This window comes from Harpia harpyja, chromosome 7 (genome assembly GCF_026419915.1).
Source record: "Harpia harpyja isolate bHarHar1 chromosome 7, bHarHar1 primary haplotype, whole genome shotgun sequence".
Classification (NCBI taxonomy): Eukaryota; Metazoa; Chordata; class Aves; order Accipitriformes; family Accipitridae; genus Harpia; species Harpia harpyja.
The window spans coordinates 46127741-46148963 of record NC_068946.1 but is presented as its reverse complement, the minus strand read 5'-3'; the positions used below and the strand labels follow the sequence as shown (position 1 = coordinate 46148963).

Genomic DNA, 21223 nt, shown 5'->3' with positions numbered 1-21223 from the left:
TCAGGCACAGCTTCAATGTGTTGGACCACTAAAAGCCAGAACTCCCCAGAGGAAGGTACGGATAAGGTGGATTCAAAACTGTCCTTGCAATTTTGGGCTGAAAAGGGCCACACAGACAGTCTAAGGGCATGTCTGTGTGCAACTGAGAGGTAGAGCTATGCTGTGTGAGCTCTCGTTTCACCCAGCACAGGCTATCCAAGCCAGTCACAGACCTAGTTATGCACTGGATTTGCTAAAGCATGGGGAAATGTGGGGTCTGCTCACAGCACCGTTGTGAGTGGGCTGTACCCCAAGTTCCTGCAGCACCATGCGCTGGGGGCTCGCCTCCATCGCAGCCTTCCTATGCTGGCTGCATTGCTTGGCGGGGTATGTTTTGCAAGCTGACTTGCAGACCCCAGCTGGGCTGCCCAGCAGAAGTCCCTTGTGCTGCCAGCATTGCTGGAAAGGCAGGGGGGACACCAACCAGGACAGGGAGCCTGTTGCCCAGAGATAAAGACATGAAATAGTCTTGGGATAGAAAGCAGGGAGCTGCTAGGAAACTGCAATAGCTTCTGTGACAGAGGGAGGCTGTGAGCCCTGCTGGAGGAGCAGACATGAAAAGCCTTTCTAGTGGCAGGAGCTGGCTCTGAGCACCTCCCAGGCTATTTCTTGTATTCCTACCAGGTCCGGGATCAATGTTTTTATCAGGGCCCATCAAAGCACACCATACAGACCGCACAGGTGGACACTTGTGTGCATCAGTCCCTCCTCGCCATGCCCACTCACCGTACTCTGGGAGCCTCACAAATTCAGATGGGTCACTGGGCAAGCTGATCCCCCAGGGATTGCTGGCGCTCACTCGAAACTGATACTGGCAGCCTGGGGCCAGGTCCTCAATGACGAGGTATGTGTCCAAAGTTGAGGCTACCGACTGCTGCCAGACCTGCGAGCCTGCATTTTACAGAGGGAGAGAAGGAGAGCTGAAGGAATCAGTCTCAATATGTGAACTTAGAGCAGAGGTTTTCTCTGCCCAACTCATGCAGTACCCTGGGAGGTTAAAATCCACAGGGTTTTTAAAAGGCAACGTTATGGCAGACCAATGTATTTCTGTTAAACCATAACCAGACCACAGGAAGCTATTTTGTGTTGCAGCCACCTTCCGGTCTGGCTAAACGAGGGAAGAAGGAAATGCCCCTCATTTGACCGACTGCAACAGAAGAAACACAGCCCAGGGACAAGTTGATCTCTCCAGCAGTCTAGCTGTGGCTGTGTGCTACAAGCAATGTCTCAGGGCAGCGTGATAAGACAGGAACGGAAGGCTGATTTGATGACAGCTCTGCTATGAGAGAAATGTTAGCAGAAATACTGCAAAAAAAAAATATGGACAAGGGAGTCCCAGATGAAGCTGAGACAGGGCATCGGTGCAATCCAAGCGCTTTTGTAGATGAAGTCTTTTTCAGAAGATGTGGAGCTGCAGGAGGAGAACCAGCTTTCTGAAGCTTAGTATGGGCTTTTTGCAGATGAGCAGGATTGCAGCAAAGAAATGTGTGACTCTGTCATGTGTTTCTGCTCCTAACAGAAACAAACCCAATCACTGCCTAACCTGTGGCATCCGAAGCAGCAATACTCTATTCATCTGCACAGGGTCACAGAACAGAAAAGGACCCCTGGGACACTGAGCCCTGTCACAGCCTATGATTTCTTTCAAAAATATACAAAATTTTATCTTATTTTAGTAAGTTCAGGGCTTTTTACCTTTACATTATTTACCATGACCCATACATTTTGTGTGTGTTGTGGGCAAATTCTGATTGTCAGGTCTCACAAGGTCAAGGTTGGTTTTACAGGGAAGAGTCAGTGATTTCTTTGGAGTGGGAGGAATACTGAAAACTGAAAACACTGCTGCTTTTTTGATGTTTGTTTTGGTGGCTGTTGTTAATAGAAGAGCTTTTATTCTTTCACAAAATGCCAGTCACACTGATGGCACAGTGAGGGTCGAGGCAGAGTATTTGCTAAGAGAAGGTATTAGTATGATGGAGTGATTAAGTTTGCACATTTGCTAACATGAGGTAGGATTTTTTGAAGGATGAAGGGGAAAAAACAGAGGCCACATACCTAAGGCAAGGTTTACTGCCCAGGGACCCTCGCACCTTTGCAGGAAGAATGCAAAAAGAGATCCGAATCATTTCAAATGCCCTTTTCAAGAGCACATGCCTGTGCATATTGGGAAAACAGTGCATTTAATATCTGTTTAATTCTTCAGGGGAAAAGGATGGTTGGATTTAAGAACAAATGGATTTCAGAGCTGAGCTTGAAAAGTATGCAGTGATCTGCAACTCTATCCAGATCAAAAAAATAACGAGGCTGCTTTGTTTTTGCATTCCCAGGAAACATCCACCAGAAAGGATGGATACCATGGTGGTAGAATGCAAATGATGAAAGGATGCCTTAGTGATGGATATGTTTTAGCTTAGCACACTTTACTTGCCATAAGTGACTGGAGGAAACAGAAAGGTCTGTAATATATGAGAAGTTGGACTGGATGATAGAAGGGCTTCTTTTGGCCTTAGACTTTGGGATCTGTGAGCAACAGCTAGTGGCACCCCAGTGGTGGCAAGGATGCTTTTGGGACGTGTTGTACCATAAAGGAGACTTACTTTGTTCTCATTCTCCCAGCCAGTGAGCACAGCTCAAACCACTTACCTTCTTCTCTGTACTCCACAGTGTAGCCTGAAATGGTGCAATTGCCTGTACTGGATGGGGGTAGCCAGCGTAGTATCACAGAGGTGCAGCTTCTCTCCTGAGCAATGGGGCGATTTGGGGCAGCTGGGACACCTTGGGAAGAGAAAACAAGCACCAAGTCCAGCACCACATCAACAAGCACTAGTGCTTTATCCTGAAGATCAGGTGTATCAGGTACATCAGGTCACTACAGGGCAGCTGTGCCTTGCAGAGGGAGCACTCTAGCTACGCTGGGTTACCAGCACAACCACAGGAAAGGCAATGTCATGGTCCCGTTCACCTACCACCGTGGGCTTGATACTTCCATACTAGCAGCTAGGAGAGAACCGTGCTGCTTGCAAGCCCCGCTGCCTCAACATAGTCTCACAGTACTACAGCACAGGGGGAATTTCTTCTTGCTCACAGCTGGTGGTCAACTAGACTGCGACACCCCAGCGAGCTCCCTGTGAGACTGGCCGGGAGAATCACCCCTTGGGTGTAGAGGATCTGCCTGAGCTCAGCTGCTGTAAAGGCAGAGCCTCTTTACCTGCCACCTTCTGCTGCTAATTTTTGCTCCAGCTCAAGACCTGATGCAAAGTCCATGGAACTGAGGAAAAAAAAAATATTCCCATGGACTTCACCAAGCAGTGCGTGCGGTTCTGGAGGTAGGGAGGCAGTTACTATTGAAGTGTCCAAAAACGATACAAGGCAGGCATTCAGAGTGCTTCTGTGTGTATGGTGCTTGGTATGTTTGGCAGCAGATTGACAAATGACCAGTAATTCTTCTGTGCTTTGCTCAGGGCTCCCTTCAGCACAGGAGTAGTTAGTGCAGCCACTAACTTGCTTGGATAAATTGGGGAAATTATATCTCTAGGGCAGTTTGTGAGACCAAACAAATCTACTTCTAAATGCTTGTGACACTCCTGCATCTGTAAGTCACCAGTTAGACATTTGTCTCTGTGCTATCCCCGCCAAGGCAGCAGGCACCTCTCATCTCTCACGCTAACAGATCCCTTCCCAGAGCTGAAGGTCATGAGCATCAACTCATCATTTCATATTCATGAAAATTAGATGGGTCACTAATTACAGTGCTGAAAATTCAGGCTTGGAGACATGGCTCCAAGTTGAATCCCTGCAGAACAGTTCGCCCAGGCCAAATCTTACTCTCACCTCCTCTGTCCCCCACAGAGAAGGGGAGGCTGAAAATCAGTGTCACTGGATCCCAGGTCCCCCTGCTCCAGGCATACTCTAAAGCACAGAGCTCCCTGCGGGCTGCCGGGACATCATTCTCCCAGGGGCTCGGTAGCCTGAGGGAGCTCAGCTTCCCCCAGCTGACCTTACTGAGCCCCTGGGAAGCAGCACTGCGAGCAGAATACAGGAGCTGAACCAGTGCCAATGCCTTTTCATTTCCCAGATGTGATGCTTGTGATCAGAAGACTTAACTAAGCGCAAAGAGTCTGCGATGCCTTCAGCCATCAGTGGGAGTCTTGACTGAGGAACGGCTGTATGATTTTGATGTCTCGATTCACCTGGCACAGCTCCACATCTGGCTGCCTTTGCACTGGCTATTCCTGTGTGCTCCCAGCCCCCACCAAGGGACCCCATACAGGAGAAATCCTGGGTGTTAAGGTCAGATGCGCTACCTTGAACTTTGATGGTTGCAGAGGTTGATGCCGTTCCGTGTTCATTGGTTGCCACACAGGTGTAAATGCCACTGTCCTGAGGCATCAGGTTGCAGATCTTCAAGGTGAGCTCCCCGGAGTCACTGTGGATGCAGGAAGCCCCAATTACAAAGCGCTGCTTCACTTGCTAATGCTTTTTATACCAGCTCCTGTCCTCATTACAAACACACATGCACACAAATACTGTTAACTCATTTGAAGGAACATCCTCCCAGCAATTCGGTACCCAAGTACAACCCCTCCATATGGCAGGATTACGCTGTTAATGAAACCTTCGAGCAGAATGGTCCAGATTGCCTGCCAGGCAAATCTACTTGTCTGCTGTGGCCTCGGAGGAGATGGGGAAGGATTACTCGAGCAGCAAGCAAAGTCCAGGAGCTGAACATTTGCTGTGCCTGTCCAGAGCTGGATGCTTAGCCTCCATATATCTGGAAAGATTTCCCCAGGCACATCTTTCCTATCTCGTGAGATGCTGAGCTGCCTCTGCAGTTAAGTCCAATGCACACCAGACAAATTGGGCTTCCCGTAGATGTAGAAGGTGGTCACACAGTGCAGGGTGCCTGATATTTCTGAGGAGCTTCAGACCCCTGGAGCATGTGCCGTTGATCTAATGTGGCTGCCAGGCCCCTGGTTGGAAGGCTGGACATCTCACAACAGCTAGGGATGAAGAACACCAGTGCCCAGTTCATGAGAGACACTCAATCTTTGGGCCAATCTGAGAAAATAAACAGCTCGACAGAGCCTAGTGAATTTATAGCAGGTCTGTACATAGTCACTTCGGTTTGCACACTGCAGTCTTCAATATGCAATTTAAGAGAGTTGGCCTGAATTAAAGGATTTTGATTGTGTAACTGCTTTAGCTGCACTGGAGACCCAGCTTAGAGCCAACAATAAATTCCCTTGATGGCAAAAGTAGACTAGTTCTTGAATGCATAATTTATCAGAAACTGCAGAAGGACATGGTTGCCGGTATAACTGCCTGGACGCTGTGGCTTTTGCTGGTCTGACTATGCTGGTTTGAAACAGGACATAAATATCCCCTTCCCCCACAATCCAGACACTCATGCCAGCAAGATTTGTAAGACAGCCACTGATCTGCTGGGCCTGTTCTTGGCAGGCAGTGTCTTCACTGAAAAACAAATACAAGTGACATGACAATACAAGTGCCGATAGTGCACAGGGAGCCAATGCACAGGCAGAAGACTGTGATGGAAAACAGGACCCTGTAAGGAAATATCCCCCCATCCCAACCCCAGCCAGAGCCCAAAGATAAGGCACTAGCAATCTACTGAGTAATGGCTAAAAAGACAATTTTGGGTGCTCTAGGGCGGCCGCACAAGCCAATGGTCTCTGAAGGAAGCTCTTGATCAGATGTAATTTTTTTATTGAACATGTAAAATCCCTTCTCTCTTAGTGTTCATTTTTCACTTTCAGTGACTTTGTAGTCCCTGAATTCATCTCAGCCTGAGCCAGAAGTGCTGAAAAGTTAACATGAAAGATCACCTCCCAGAGATTTCCACTGCAGTTTGGCCTAAATCGTTTATATAAGCTGCAGATGAGCATCCAGCAGCACGCTGTTACCTGACCTGAATTCAACTACATATCTTTTTGGATCTTCCCAGTGCTTGTTGTAAAGATGGTTTTCCTCCCCGCTAGCCAGGCCAGGAACAACATGACAAGCATCTTTCTGTCCAAGCAAAGCCAGATGCAACCTTCCCAGGAGCACATGTAGACTCTTTTAGGAACAGCTGAGGAAAGGCTCAGAAAAACTGCAGGAGTTACCACCTCTGCCCATGAGATGAGAAAATGCCCAATGATATGCGTATTGCAAGCCAGTGAGGGCTTGCTCTGCTCAACTCCTGTTCCTGCCAAAAGCGAGCACGGCATCAAACTCAAGCAGAGAAGCCCCAGCAACACAGAGGCAATATTAGCCAAACTAATATGTTGGAAACATTCTGGCTTCTGGCTTGCACCTGGCTTAGGAGGTCAATAGGAGCAAGCTCATGTCTGCCAGCAACATGCTTTGTGGATATACCCCATGTCAGCTCGGGAAATGATAGAGCTACTTGAACCCCAAAGTTTGACCCTTTCTAGCTGACGTGTGGTGCAGCGATGTGCCAATACACCATGTCAGACTTGATTAACTGCATTTCTAATGAGTCTTGTAGCCTGGCTGGTACCATATTTGAGGGCAACATGACCATCATGACCAGCTGTGTTGGGATCCACAGGCAGGACCTTACCAAGATGACACCGTGTAAGTGGCTGTGCTGTTGTCATTGTCAAGAATGTTTTGATCCGGTCCTTTCCAGGTTATAGTTGGTTTGGGCCGTCCACAGACTTTGCACTGCAGCATCACTGTGTCACCGAGCAGGCAGGTGATGTCCACTAATGGCACAAGAAACTCTGGAGCCACTGGAAAAAAACATGGGGACACACACGACACCTTCTTTTAAGCTGCAGGTGAGGATGTTCCCAATGTGAGTCTAAAGAATACATTACTGGACCAACTATGGGATCTGGGTCCCAAACAGCTGGGGGTCCTGGGATTATGTTACCAGAACTTCCCCTTCAGTAAAAGCCAGCTGTCGGCAGCTCAAGGAAGGAAGTAGTGGGGACTGTCCGACCCCCAGCCCTGTGCTCTGGCAGGAGGGTGAGACTTTGTGAAGGCAGGTTTGGGGGCTTCAGCCTTGCCTGTGGCCCCAGGCTGTCTGAGCCGAGCAGCCAGCAGGAAGACTGCTTTCCCTGGGGATCGAGCAGTGGAGAGCTGCCTTTGCTGTAAATGCTGGTGGGTGCAGAGCATGCTGTTGCACTGGAGTAAATCACAGCTGCTGACTTGCCCCTCCATGCCAGTCAGTGCACAGCTGTCCTTAACTCACCTTCTTGAATGAAATTGGGGTTGATTATCTGTAAAATACAAAGAAATAAAAGCATTTATTTTTCTGGACAGTGACAAAGAGATGTCTGGTTTCACAAGGTACCATGGTGAACCTGACCAGAACCGCAGAAGCACTGACTAGTGGCTATAAGCAACCTGTAACAACCAGCACACGCAGCAAACTCTAGTGATAACAGAACAAGCCCGTGCACAGCTGGGAAGGTAAATGAAAGCTACGGTTTCTTGAACTCCAATAAAGCATGACAGGTAACAGGCACAACACTAAGGCTGAGGAGGGTGGATGTGCTTTCTCTTTGCTTGGGTGATAATGCTCAAGCCATTAACTCTTCTTCTCGGAGGTGGTTTGTGCCTCTCTGTGCCTGGCTCCAGACCCATGTCACACAGCACCTGCAGTCACCATGCACCTGGGACATCTCACCAGCACTCTGGCCACTAACCAGCTTTGGGGAGATGTCTTTTAACTTCTGCTCAGCTTCAGGAAAAAAAGGTAAAGCACTAAAACAGAAATACTGTCTTTTTTTTGTCTACTGGCAAGTACCAGTCCTGCAACAACTCTTGGCCTATCACAATGAGTAGAATTTCACTCATTTCATTGGACTGCTGGAAACTTTTCAACTTGAAACTAGGTTTGGATAAGTGAGAGTTATTTTTTCTAACTAGTTAATTGATCAAGTTAGCAAAGACTTGAAAAGCTACTGTATCTCTGTGGCCAATATATGACAATTACCTCATGTAACCCTGGAAGCAAAGTTGGGAAAAGCAAAGACAACGCCACTAAGTTCTTACATGCAGCATCAATCCTAACTACATAGTGGTGTACAATAGTATAGAGGTTTTAGCCTCATTAACTGTTTTAATCACCTCATAAGGCCTTGTTATCCAAATTCAAACTAATAATTTGACATCAAGCACCATAAACACCAGTGTGGTTTATCTCGCCTTAAATATCTTTGTTACTATCTATTTCAGAGCTATTTTGGAAGATGCCAATGAAGCAGTGGCCTAATTCATGGCCTGCCAAAGCTGATGGAAGTTTTTTGCGGAGGCTCAGAAATGAGGCCATGAAGCGGAAGCAATAACCCTTCAAAATAACATAGATACATCTTCAAGATGTATATTTATATTTTGATTTTATAAGTAGTTTTCCAAGGTGAATGGCTCAGGGTGCCATTCAAGGAGGCACTTGAGCATATTCAGGTTCATTTTGGTTTCATAGCCCTTCTTCATAGCCCCAGGCAAACCTCTGGTACCAGCACTGAGACCTCAGGTTCTGCTTTCCCCTATCACCACCAGAAAGCCCAAATGAACCAGGCATAACATGGACTCGCCACTCACAAAGGTTCATTTTTTCCCCATAGAAACATACCTTACATCAACAAATTCCTCACCATCTGAGACAGAGACTATCCTTTGTCCTAGCAATAGGTAGAATTTGATCCTTCGGGACACATCTACAGAGAACACAACATTCACAGTACTGGCTGAAGCAACTGATCAATGCCAATGCTTTACACTCTGCACTTGAGAAACGAGTAGGAGCTGCTGCCTGTGGGCAAAGCAGGTTTCAGTCCCTACCATGTAGTCAGACAGTGCTAAAGGTCTGCACCTGGTGGGCAAAAGTGTGATGGTTTGCACTCTTACATGCTCTCAAGAGCGCTGAGATTTCAAATGTTTAATTCCCAGCATCCTGGAAGGAGCCAACCTCTGCCTACATCCCTGGAGAGGACTCTCTGAGCGCTATGACTATAATTAGGGCTTCTTATTTTTTAAAGCCATGTTGGGGGCACCTCTGCGGTGAGGAGGGTGCAGGAGAGGAGAGCGTGCCACCCCTGCAATGGGACGGCACAGCAAGGCTTGGCAGGCAGCAGCCTGAGCGGGTGAGAGAGCCAGCCAGGCTCTTTGGGTCCCGTGTCAGGTCTTCCTCCTCCTGGCAGCACCTCTTGGCCCTGGTTTCGCTTGGGAAGCACAAAGCCCCATCTGAAGGGTGCAGCTGGGCACCGACACCAGGACGTGGACCTCCGGCCAGCCACCCTAGGAGCCTCTGAGAGGGTGAGGGGCTAAGAGGCAGTGATTGCTGCTCCGCAGGGTCTGGGACCCACATATGACCCGGTGGATCCCCTTCTCTCCCACCTGTGCACGTGGAAAAGGAGAAATGGATCTTAGCGATTAAGTTGCATCACTCACACAACACAGCAAAGGAAGAAAAAGCTGTTCTGTGGATAACTATTGCTCACCACTTTTCACTCAGTGAGACCATCTACTTATCAGCTGAGTAACCCCAGGCATCAGCTCATTTGCACATACATCTTCATTTTTGTAGTTTTTGGCTTAACTAGAATACACATCTATCCTCCAAAGCTCTCCCCTTCCTTCCCTGCAGCATGCACTAAATTCCCTTATTATTCACTGATTTCCATCCTTGTAGGATTAGAGATCAGGAGAAAGAAACGCTCCTAACACTTTATATTAATTTTATAACTCTAAAGGATTCATTAGAAGATGCAGCTACAATAATGACTGTAATTGATATATCTATAAATAAATAATGCTACATTTCTAATGACTTCCAAGGCACAATCATTTATAATAATTGCCTTACCGATGTTTTTTTTTCCCCTTGCCTCACCATGGGAATATCAGAAAGAAAATTACCACTCCTAGATAATATTGGAAGAGTCTATGGGTAAAATTTACATTTCCTTTGCTAAAACTTCATCTGTTAATTAATAAAATGTTACCTAACAACACCCCCACAGCCATGTCACAGCTTTTTCCCGCTGTAAGCTTAGACAAAAATAAAATCCTGTTTGCACGAGAATATTTAAGTGCTAACAAAGTGGTTTAACACATCACTTAATTAGGGAATGGGATTTGGTCTACTTTGGAGGGCGTCAAATGACAGGGTGAGAAGGGCAGAAATAGGAAAGCAAAGGTTCACAGACAGATCTGCGGCCAGAAGCCAGCTCTGCTGGCTCACAGGTCCGCTCCCAGGCCCCGGGGGTTTGCTGCCTCTCTCTGCAGGCTGGCTGGGTTTCAAGGCTATGGGTGGATGGCAGGAGATAACAGACTCCACAGAGTCCTTCTAGATTAAGTGCAAGACCTTTGAAGATGATTTCTTCATTTGCCAAATAGATTTTTAATCCCCATGGGTGGAGAGGAGGGCTCCAGAGCGTGGCCCCGCCGCCTCGGAGGACGGGAGCTCGCATACCGCTTGTCGGCACAGCCTCCTGCCGGTGCTGTGGCTGGTTTCCCTTATGGACGGACTTGCCAAGCACCTTCCAGAGCCTCTTGAAAATGACGGTGTGTGCAAGAAAAGCTGGAAAAGCTGTCAAAATCCATGCAAGTAACTCTTCCCAATTATCTTCCTCTTTCTTGGGGCTTTTACAGAGAGATGAAAGCCAGGCCATGTTGCTCTTAAGAGCAGAAATCCTTGCCAGCGAGGGGCCTGGGCGGGCTGCTGGTGAGCCGGGTGAGGTGCGTGCACTGAAATGGGGATTACGGGCATGGGGGTGCAGCTCCCCTGCAGCCACCGAGGCTCGGGGGCCAGCATCCTGCACCCGCGGCACATGATGCTGCCAGAGATGCTCGCATGGGCAATGCAGTGGGCTCCAAATCCAAGGGACTTCTCCCTCAGAGAAAAAGAGGTGAAAGACCACCTTCTCCGGCATGTTTTTGCCCTTTATAAAGCCCCTGCTCACCCTAGGGAGCTCCCACACAAGCCAAAGGGCAGCAGTGGTGTTTGTGGGGGTGATGCAGGAGTCCTGGTTTCTGTACATCATTCCCTCAAGGGAACGCTCTGCACTGCTTTGAGATTGCCGGGTGGAAAAAAACCCTGCTGGTTATGTGGCTTTTGTGGAGTTTTACTTCTCTCTGAAAAGCAACATAAGGCTCAGCCCTGAAACCCCACTCGGGCCGTAGCCGTTTGAGCGAGGCTCTCACAGCGCAGCCCTCAGCCAAGCATCCCCGGCCACGGCAGCCATGAGCGAGGGAAGGCAGCCTGGGGTCTCACGCTGACAAGGGCTCCTTGAAGAAATCCCAGCAAACACCACCTGCACCACTGCGTCTGCCAGTCTGGCCTGTGAGCGAACAAACTCATGGGGATGGAACTACCCAACGCAAAAACTTCTCACACCATCTTCAGTGTCAATCCACACCAGGCAAACACAAACCCTGAGGGATGAAACTCAGTTGGCAATGCAGTCGCTCCTCAGGTAAGAAACACAGCTGGCTCTTTTTTCTAGGAACATAAATTTAGCTGAAATGAGATAGATTTATTTTTTCCATTGGATGAAATACCTGTAGCCCGGTCCAGGGTTGGTGAAAACTTGTAACGCTCCTTCCACGGCCAGGAGAGTTTCTTTTTCTGTTTTCCCATACAGTGATGGCTGAAAATGGAAACCCCACACAAGGTGACAAAGGCAGACCATGAAACAGCCTCTGCTCAAGTGATGTGGGGTCTAACGCTGACCAGACAAAGACAGGGAGCTGGAGGGGGGGGGTGAGATAAAGAAATGGGAGGATGGGTCAGGGTTATTCAATAAAAAAAGCCAGAAATAGATCTTGCTTCTCCCTCCTCCAGCCTGGGCTGTTTCAGGGCTCAAACCAAAAAAGGCACGAGGCGTGCCTTTGGGGACCTGCAGGGATCTAAGTGACTTGAGCGTAACTTAGGGTAACAGTCAGGTTTTAGAAAAGCAGCAGAGCTGCTGCATCCAGCAACTTGGTATTATGCAGTACTGGCCCACTTTTTTCCTGGTTTGTTACACTCATGTTTTAAAGATAGAAAGGCATCTGCAGCAGTAGCAGCAAAGTCCACTTGCAAAGTGACTCCAACCACCCTAATTCTTAGCAAGAGCTTATCTTGCATTTGTGCACACATGCTGTATCTTGGGGGGAGCGAGAAACCATTTTGCAATGCCAACGGCTGGTCCTGAAATACTCTGCAAGTGCAGCTCGGCCGTCTGCAAGGGCTTCTCGCCTTGGCCGGGGTTTGCTTCTCCGTTGCAGAGATGTCCTCGCCATGCCTAACCCATCTCCCTGGAGGACACTTGAGCCCAGCCCAGACACATGCAATGCACAGAAGGGCCCAGCAGATGCCTAGATTTTTCCAATGCCACACTTCAGTCCCATCTTAAGGGAATGCATCAAAAACAGGAGTGAGAATATTTTTTCCCCCAAAGCATAAGGCTAGGCTGCAAACCAAGCCCTCTGTAATAAGATCCATGCTTTATCTAAACAGTAGAGGGCATGTTTACTCCAAGACAAGCAGCTCAGCGTTTTGTAAACACTTCATGGCACTTCTTGCTCACTGAGTTAAAATAAAATATTGACGCATTTGCACATGCTGGTAGCAGAGTCAGCAGCATGTTCCTTGCTCCCTCACTCACCACCCCCCCAAAAAAAAAAACCCCAAACACCCTAATGATTCTCAGAAAAAAAATGAAATGAGTTACAGAGGAATTAGGCCAACTGTAACTTGTAGGAAAAGATCTACCAATCTGTCTCTGACTAGGTCAACTTTTACTTTGAGACTTTTGGGGGGACAAGCTCACAGTGTCACCAGCCTCCCCTCCCCCAAAAAGAAACAAATTAGCAAGAGAAATTTCTTGATAAAAGGAGCAAATAAGGATCCCACTACACATGGATAGATGTTACCAAAAGGAAAATATAATTTAAAATAGGAGAATGGTATCTGATGAAATGTCCCACAGCATCAGCCTTTTGGTGGGGATGGGGGATGCCTTCTGGCACCCAGCATGGATGGGCTCAGCTGCCTCTGAGACTGATGGAGCAGCCACGAGGGACGCTGCCTGTTGTACGTGCACCCGTGCAAAGCAGAAGTCCTCTTGCCCTCATTATGCTCTTGCTGCGAGGCCCTAATGGCTGGTGTGCTTCAAGGGCTGTAGCTGTGGGATGTCTCTGGTACTCCAGGCACTGCGTTCTAGCACTCTACCCCCTCCCTGCAGATGAAGTAGGTCACTTCTTTCTTTTCCAAAAGCTAAACCACTGTGCCTGCGCTGCCAGCTCAGGCTATGTCACACCTGATGAGCCACCTTCCTGGTCAGTCTCAGCAATCCCCGGCCACTCAGGGCAGCAGGGCAGCGGTGTCACCCATGGAGACCACCCCAGGGAAACAGAGGAGGTTCTCAGGATTGTACTCGTTCATACTGTGATAACAGGCCAGGAAAGGCTTTCTTAACAGTATTGTGCAAGATCTCACCAAGAGAGTATTTTAGATCTGCTCTGGAGATGGACAATTTGAGGCAGGGGGTGAAGGCATTTGCATAAAGCACTTGGGAATTCTTGGCCCGAGCTGAGTGTTGACTTGGAGCCAATGCTGTATCCACCAAACCATTACTTACTCAACCACTTGGACTGTGAAGGTGCTAACAAAATGTTTTTCCCTACAGGATGTTTCCTAGTGCTTATCTTGCTCTAAGTGTCTCTGAGTAGTTCTTAACATGCTAAAATGTCATAACTGAAAAAAATAGATTATGAAGCCCAACTTACGTACCTTGGCAATAGCCCAGCTCATTAATCTAATGATGGCACTTCCACTGGCTCGGGGTGGGCCTGGATTTCATCTCTCCTTTGCACAGCTAAGAAACTGGAACAAACACTAGACACTCGTTGACAGTTGTGTGTTGTTCAGGATTACTTGTAATGCACTGCAGTTGGAGTCACATTGTGCAAAACAAGACATCTGGAGCTATGTCAGATCCCTACATGTGAGGTCCACCCCAAAGCCTGGAAGAGCTGCTCTGAATTTAGTGAGGTTTAGCTCAGTCAGGTCTTCTGACTGCTGGAAGGACATTCACTTAGACAAGAGAGGTAGCCCAATGGGTTCTGCACAGTTGACTTATGACCCCTTCAGCAATATCGAAACCCCATGAGACGTTAGGACACAGAATTGTAGGACAATTAGTTGTATCATTGTCCAGGGCCCCAGACTTGGGTGTGGACGATATTTACTGATTCACAAGGGCATACACCTTCTTCCCAGAAGTGGAGTTGCCTGTCCCTGCGCAATTAGCTACAGACATGTGGAAAGGGAGTCTCTGATCTTTCTTAAATATAGGTTACTCCTATCCCTCACGTGGCTACACATGCTCCTTAAGTACCTGCTCCTCGTGCCTAACAAGTGAGTTTGCACCTTCTGTTTTGTGAAACAACAGCGCAAAGCAGAAAACTACAGAAAAAAACCCCAAATTTCATTTCCATCCCTATGCACTTTCATTACGTATTAATAAACAAAGAGAAAAGAAGCAGCCACCAAGAGATACTATTTCTACTCAAAGTAACAATGAATGGAAAGTTCTCCAGGGCCAGCGTAACCCTGTGTGGGCAAAAACACAGTAATGGCATTTCAGCTCTTTTAAACAGTCACCCAGAATTCCACTTTCCTGCTCTCCCTATGTATGTTCTCCAAATTTCTTTCTGTCTATGCTTCCCCTTGAAACAAAGGCAAAGTGCTTCAGAAATCTGGAATCTACTGAACAGATATGTGGTATTTTATAAATAGCAAGCAAAGCTAGATCTGAAAGACGACAGTAGCTGTGGGACTTCATGGATACTACGACCAGCTTACCAACTTCTTGCGCAGTGAGTAGGCTGGAGGTAAATTGCACCGACATTTCCAAGTAATTAGTATGTCTGCTTTGCATTTAGAGACTGCTGTCTCTATTCCAGCACTGGGTGCACGTTCTCATGCACGATGGGAGGAAGAGGGATGTCAGGGGTGACAGTCCTATAAGAGAAGCCAGGTGACTTGCCCTGTTATTACCTGGCTGTAATAATAGCTATAGACAACTCCGCCTTAATGACACAGGTAGGGCCTCATGCACCTCTGAATGGTGATGGCCAGGACACAGCTCTCCTACCAGAACTCCCAGTGTCTATAAAATCCATCATGAGCTGAGCCAGGTGTGAGGACAAGGTCTTCCCCCTCCTCGGGCAGCCAGTCACACTGTCTCCAGCTCCCCTGGGAGCTTGCCAGCGGCTCTGCTGGGACGTACCATGCAGAGTAGGGAAAGGAAAACCAGGTGAGATGCTGATTTTCACTGCACACACAGGTTGGGGTGGAGAGGTAGCACAGCTGTTGAACAATTATTGAAACTTAGAACACAAAGCCTAAAAGACCGATGAAGCCCTGGACCAGGCTCTGGTGGTGCAAGTAGCTTGCCTTGCCTCTGTTTTAATGAGAAAAGACTTTGGCTCCCAAAGCCTTAATAAAGTTCATTTCTCATAACACGTTTGAAAAGAACCATCAAAACACTCATAATGAAGGGAAAGGGAGAACAAGTGTGGCTTCCAGTAGTGCATACCCCAGACCTTTACAGACTAGACTTCCCCATGGCCTCTTCTAGGGCTTCATGAGCATTTTATGAGCCTGCCCTTGCTCTGCTCCCTCTGGATGATTTTGTTTAGTTTATACTGGGTATCAGCAATCCTCCCCACCCCTCTCCCCCCCAATATTTCTTAGCTGGACCAACGAGCTGACCACACTCACTCCAGGCTGCAGATGTACTAAAACCAGCACAAAGTGATGGACATGCTGCTCCTTGCAGGGCAGTCTGACCTTAGCAAGTCACCCCCACAACTGCACTCTGGTTTTCTCTCACTCTGCCATTTTAAACATTTGCTCAGCCCCAAAGAGTTTTGCTGAGAAGCAGACTTGAGCTTTCCAAGCCATGAGGAACCTTGTGGCTCCTCGGGACTGCAGTGCAGCGCAGGGACACTGTCACCTCCAGTAAGTGACCTGGGAGATGCAGGATGGCGTTTCTGAGAGTAAATCAAGTCACATACCAGGCACACAGTTACTCCCCCAACAGCAGATTCATACCATAGCTAAGACTTCACATCAGTGTCTTTTGGTTTAAACAAAAAGGCTCTTATCTCCTAAACTTCAGAGAGGCAGGCAAGAACAGTAGACTGTACCATGGTAAAAAACCCAAATCAAATAAAAAGACCCATGTAGAGTATGCTATAACTAACTAGAAATGCTGACAGTGTAAGGACTCAGATACCTTCCACTGACAATTTTAAAACGTCTGCTTTTCCTCCTATTGAGCAAAGTCAAAACACAGAAATCCTCTGCAAAAAGAATGGCGATTCTCACCCAGCTCTGTACCATACACCTGTATCTCAGCCACCTTTTACTCCACAGGGCAATTTTCAGTGATCTAAAGCTTACACAGACTTACGTGCAATAACTGGGCACTGCCTTGTTATACTTCTAGTTGTTACCTGTGACTGGCAAAATGCTCTTTGAAAACTCAAACACAGTCCTGAGACTAATGCAGCTTTAGTGGTAAGAACCATTCGAACTCCAGGATGTCAGCTGTGTCAAAAGCTTTCCTTTAGTACACATTCCCTTCTCAAAGATGTGTTTCTGTGCACCAACACAATTAAAATAAAAGAGAGCCTTCAGGTTAATAGCTGAGGTGCTGCATCTCAATACACTTCTCCCTCTTTTTATTCCCTCCAGGAAGAAGATCAGCTTGCTTTTGCAGGATGTTTATAGTGCAGCCTGGCTAACAGCATCTTGGAGATCTCCTAGGACACAGATATCCCTGTTCTCCAATGACCTGCCCCATCATCTCTACAAAATCACGTATGTCTCTCTGAACCTTGTCTTTGCCAGTTTCAGTAGGTAGGTCTTTCAGCCTTGGTACAATGTATACAAATGCTTGGTCACTATACACAGAAAAAATGGGTCCTGCAAGATATTAATTGAGGAGAACCAGATATATAACTCTTTATGATTTTAAGCTCCTTCGGGCTCTCTCAACAAGGCATGTCTCGGTCACTCCACTAGAACCAGTGGCTTCACACTGGAAAGAGTAGTGTAATGGATCGTAATTTAGGTCCCCCTATCTGCATCAGCCTTGTCTGTGATACGGGTACGTGCATGCAACCAGTTTTACCATTCTTCTTCAGTACCTTTATAGAAATGCAGTTTCCCACTCTGCTAGGAGAAAAAAGAAACTTTGTCTTTTCTGATCCTCTAGATAATTTAAAGCACTAGTTGTGGCGCAACAACATTTGCTCCAGTGATTTATAACACAAGCTTGACTAGCAGCTCAGCATGTATTGCCAGGGCAAGGGGTGTTTTTAATATAGAAAGCTGCTACATTTATGGGCAGTTGACATGCATGCATTATTGTTTCATTGAATGAGGTCCCAGGTGGAAAACAGCAATTGAGGGTGGCTATGTGAGCCTCCAGCTCAGCAGGAGCTTGTTCCTCAGCTTCCTCCACTGCTCCCACCACAAAGACAGCCCAAACTCCAGTTCAACGCTTGGCAAAACCAGAATTGGCACTTTGTGTGAGTCACACTTAATTGGCACATACGTCCATGAGCAATACAGACCCACCAGCTCCCCTTTCAGCAAAGGCTTTTCAAAACAGGCACATGTTCTTGGAAAAAAAAAAAAATCACAAGGATGATTGTCTCTACCTCCATGCTAGTATTGGGGTCAAGGTCATCACACTCTGATTCCTCTGAGCTGTTTGTCTCCTTGTTTGGCAGCATGAAGAGGAAGAAAGAGAACAAGAGATTAGAAGAGAGATTGGTTAGACAGGGCAGAGCAGCACAGGAATTGTGAGCAGCATGGAAATGGGTAACACTACAGAAAATGCTCTTAAAAACCCAAACAAAACCCAAACCGACAACAGAACAAGGGAAGCAAAGGCAAAGACATGCTTTTGCCAAAGAAGAAGCCGTGATTCTGCAAGTCGTTCAGGTAGTAAAACCAGAGAGGAAGCACCAGGAGGAAGAACTGTGGCCACCATGCTGGAGCAACCGCTTCCCTCGGGCCCAGACCCTCCCCGGCTGGCCGCAGGGCTGCCGGCTGGCTGGGCAGTGGGTGCGAGGGACGCCCGGGTTGCAGTGGCAGGGTTCCTCCCTTTGCACATGCCATGGCTATTTCACTAGGCTTACAAGACGGAAAGCCTCTGCAAAGGAAAACACTTAATCATGGGCTCTCCTGGAGAGGGGTGGATCCAAAGGACATGCTCAAGTGCTTTCCTGAATCAAGGCTGGGCTTTGGTTGTGTCAAAATCACAAGCGTTTTCTTGCCTCTGTTGGGAGGGAAAGCCCCAGATTAGTCCTGAGCAGGCCTCATGGTCGGTTTATAGGGATGGATCCTCTGAATTGGAGCACAGTAGTCAGGCACCCAGAGCAGAAGATGGAGCTTAACCCCACAGTTCTCAACCTTTTCCATACTGGGAGATCTCAGAGAGAGAGAGACAGACACAGACACACACACACACACAAGACCCTCTCCTGGCAAGACAGAGTCAGCATCTCTGCCCTGTCTGATAAAATGGAAAGAAAAAGGTCATTGAGACCATCTCCCCAGACCAAAACTCTTAAGCATCTCAAGGTTGAGAACCCCTTATCTTAAGATGTGGTGAAATGCTGGCCTAAAGAAAACTCATCAACTTCAGCAAGGCCATTGGTTCACCCAGTGGCTTTCTCACCACTGCAGCTGCTCTGATGGAGCTGCAGATTGGGCTAGGTCAGAGGTCAGTAAATCACTATTGTCCCAATTTTAAGAACAGTTATTTAACCATATACATAGTTGGTTTTTTAATGAAGATTACTTACTTGCGTGTGGGATGCCACAAAAAAGAAAACGAAAAACAAAGGCTGCATTTTATCTTGCATGCAAAAATCCTGCTAAAATGGATACTACAAAAAAACAACAACAAAAAAGATAACTAAAGTGGAAAAAAAACCCCAACAAAAAACCAAAAAAACAACCCAAAATCGCCGCCCCCTCCCTCTCACAGGAGAGGATGCTATAGGGGGTGAAAAGGATGGGAAGCAGGAGAGCAGCACACAGCTTTCAGATGGCCTTACTCACTTTAACAGAGACTTTGTTCCCCAGAATATCCTTGGATTTACGTGGCCCATTGGCTTCATTTTTGCCACTGCTCTCCTTTTCCGCCCGCTTTCTCATGCGCAGGGTATGCCATGAACATGACTTCCTGTTGTACCAAAAAACGCAGCAATCAAACGGCAAATCATAGCAGGAAGGAAGGATTTGGAAAGGGGAACCAGCATCCACATTTGCGATTACTGCAATTCCCTAGAAGGTGGAAGCCGCTGGCAATATGCCTATCTCAATCTGAGCAATGAGAGTTGAAGTTAAAAACCAAACCAAACAGTTCTGCGAAGCAGATGTTGTGCCACACTTGCTGTTTAAATGCATGGAGCAGGGAAAAAATGCCCATGATGGAAGCAGGCAACTAGAACTTGGTCATCTGGTTTCAGGGACTTTGTCTTGCATTGCCACAAATAGAAATTGATTTTATTTTTGCTACAGTTAAAAGGTCAATTCAGCCCTCAGTCTTGTTGGTTAAAAGCAGTGAAACAAATGTAAATACAGGAGAACAGTCTTAATAGATTACTCAGTAAAGCAAATTAAAAAAATTTAAGAAATTCAAGGTGTTGCTCCCTACATGTTGCTCAGAACATGAATAGCTCAACAAACAGGAGCTACATCATTAACTTTCCAAGAGATAAGTAATTTCCTAGAATGCTGTGCCTCTCAAGACCAAGAATTTCCCACTTGATTTTGCCAATCCGGTTAGAGAGGACATCAGTCAGTTCATGGTTTTTGGCCAGCACCACAGCAGGCATGATTTCCAGTACATTTTTCACCCCTCATTACTGTTCCTATGACCTTACTCTTGGAAAAAAAAAATAGACCATGTCACCCTTTGTAAGAGCAATGCTGTGTTGACAACAGAAATTGCACATCAAAGCAGACATAAAAAATTAAGAAAAAACAAAAGAGTTCTTAATATGGATTTCATTTGGTTTAAATAGGGGACAGGTTAGGGGGGTATTTGGGAAGGGGTATGTTGTCCAAAGCAGAAAGCTCTCAAAACAGCAGTGTGATGAGCTGGGATCCAGGTTCAAAGCATCTGCCCACCTTTAAGTCATGCAAATTTGATTTGCATGTTTAAGCCCCATGTTTGGCACATGTCATGTCTACAGTACCTTGACACATTTTACAAAGCAAGTTGCATGTAATCCAACGATCACCTGCGATGCCAATAAAACGCAGTATGTTAGCAAGGTAGGACTCCAAGGATGCCCCACACAGCCGACGCTCCCCCATGAACACTGCGTCTGATTCCTAAGTGGTTTTTGGCTATACTTCAGCACCTGATGGGAGTTGTACAATAGCTCGAATTTTAAAGAAGTAATCTAACAGCCTCCCAACAGCTGGCTGCCACTGACAAAAGATTGAAGTGGGTCATATCGACTGTTTTGCAATGAGGATTAGTGTCTCCACTGCAAACAGCTGGCACGGCCAGTCATGTTTGAACACAAGGAGCACCAAAGCACCCTGCACATCTCAGCCAGACAGTGAATGCTGTCTGATATTTGGGCGTTTCTGGAGGGGGTCCAAATTAGATGTGCAGAGCAGAAGTTATCCAACACTTCAGGACTGTTACATTTTCCTTTAAGATATGGTAAGAGTCAAGGACGTGGCTGATGGACTCCCTGACCTACCGGTGAATAATACATGGTGCCAACACTACTGGATAGACCACATATTTTGTGTACAGTATTTGTCAACAGAAGAAACAGTTTTATTACTTATACTAATTAGTCAATACGATGTGGCAGACTAGACAGGGCTAAAGGTAACACCAGCTCCAGGTCATTTTTTACCCATAGGCCTTCTATTATTCAAGCCTCTTTTTGGTTTCAGAGTTGTTTTAGCTGTTTGAGTCTGAAAACATGATTTAAGACTTTAAATCTCACTGCAGTGAGAAAGAGAGAGGGGTGACGCATGTGTCTTTCAATTTTGTTATGCCTTCCTGAGCACAACTCATCCGACTACATAATTTGACTCTGAATTTGACTGTACAGCTGCCATGAAATCGGAGTCTTCACCAGGAGCCTGGCGCCGTGGATGAATCTA

General features: G+C 47.0%; 1 protein-coding gene across 11 annotated transcripts in view; it reads right to left on the bottom strand.

Moving 5' to 3' along the window:
* The window catches only part of KALRN (kalirin RhoGEF kinase), a 534490-nt gene that overhangs the window by 10794 nt on the left and 502473 nt on the right, over positions 1-21223 (bottom strand). For 6 of the 11 annotated variants that reach the window (XM_052792834.1, XM_052792839.1, XM_052792829.1 and 3 more), the window contains 7 exons: positions 19148-19271; positions 17737-17796; positions 7262-7289; positions 6626-6797; positions 4344-4465; positions 2683-2814; positions 766-930 (listed from right to left, as the gene is read on the bottom strand). In XM_052792834.1, coding sequence (XP_052648794.1) covers positions 766-930; positions 2683-2814; positions 4344-4465; positions 6626-6797; positions 7262-7289; positions 17737-17796; positions 19148-19271 — 803 coding nt within the window. Of the gene's footprint in view, positions 1-765; positions 931-2682; positions 2815-4343; positions 4466-6625; positions 6798-7261; positions 7290-17185; positions 17246-17736; positions 18360-18888; positions 18973-19147; positions 19272-21223 lie in introns of those variants that run through there. The other 5 variants (XM_052792833.1, XR_008236018.1, XM_052792835.1 and 2 more) reach the window with 5 other exon arrangements.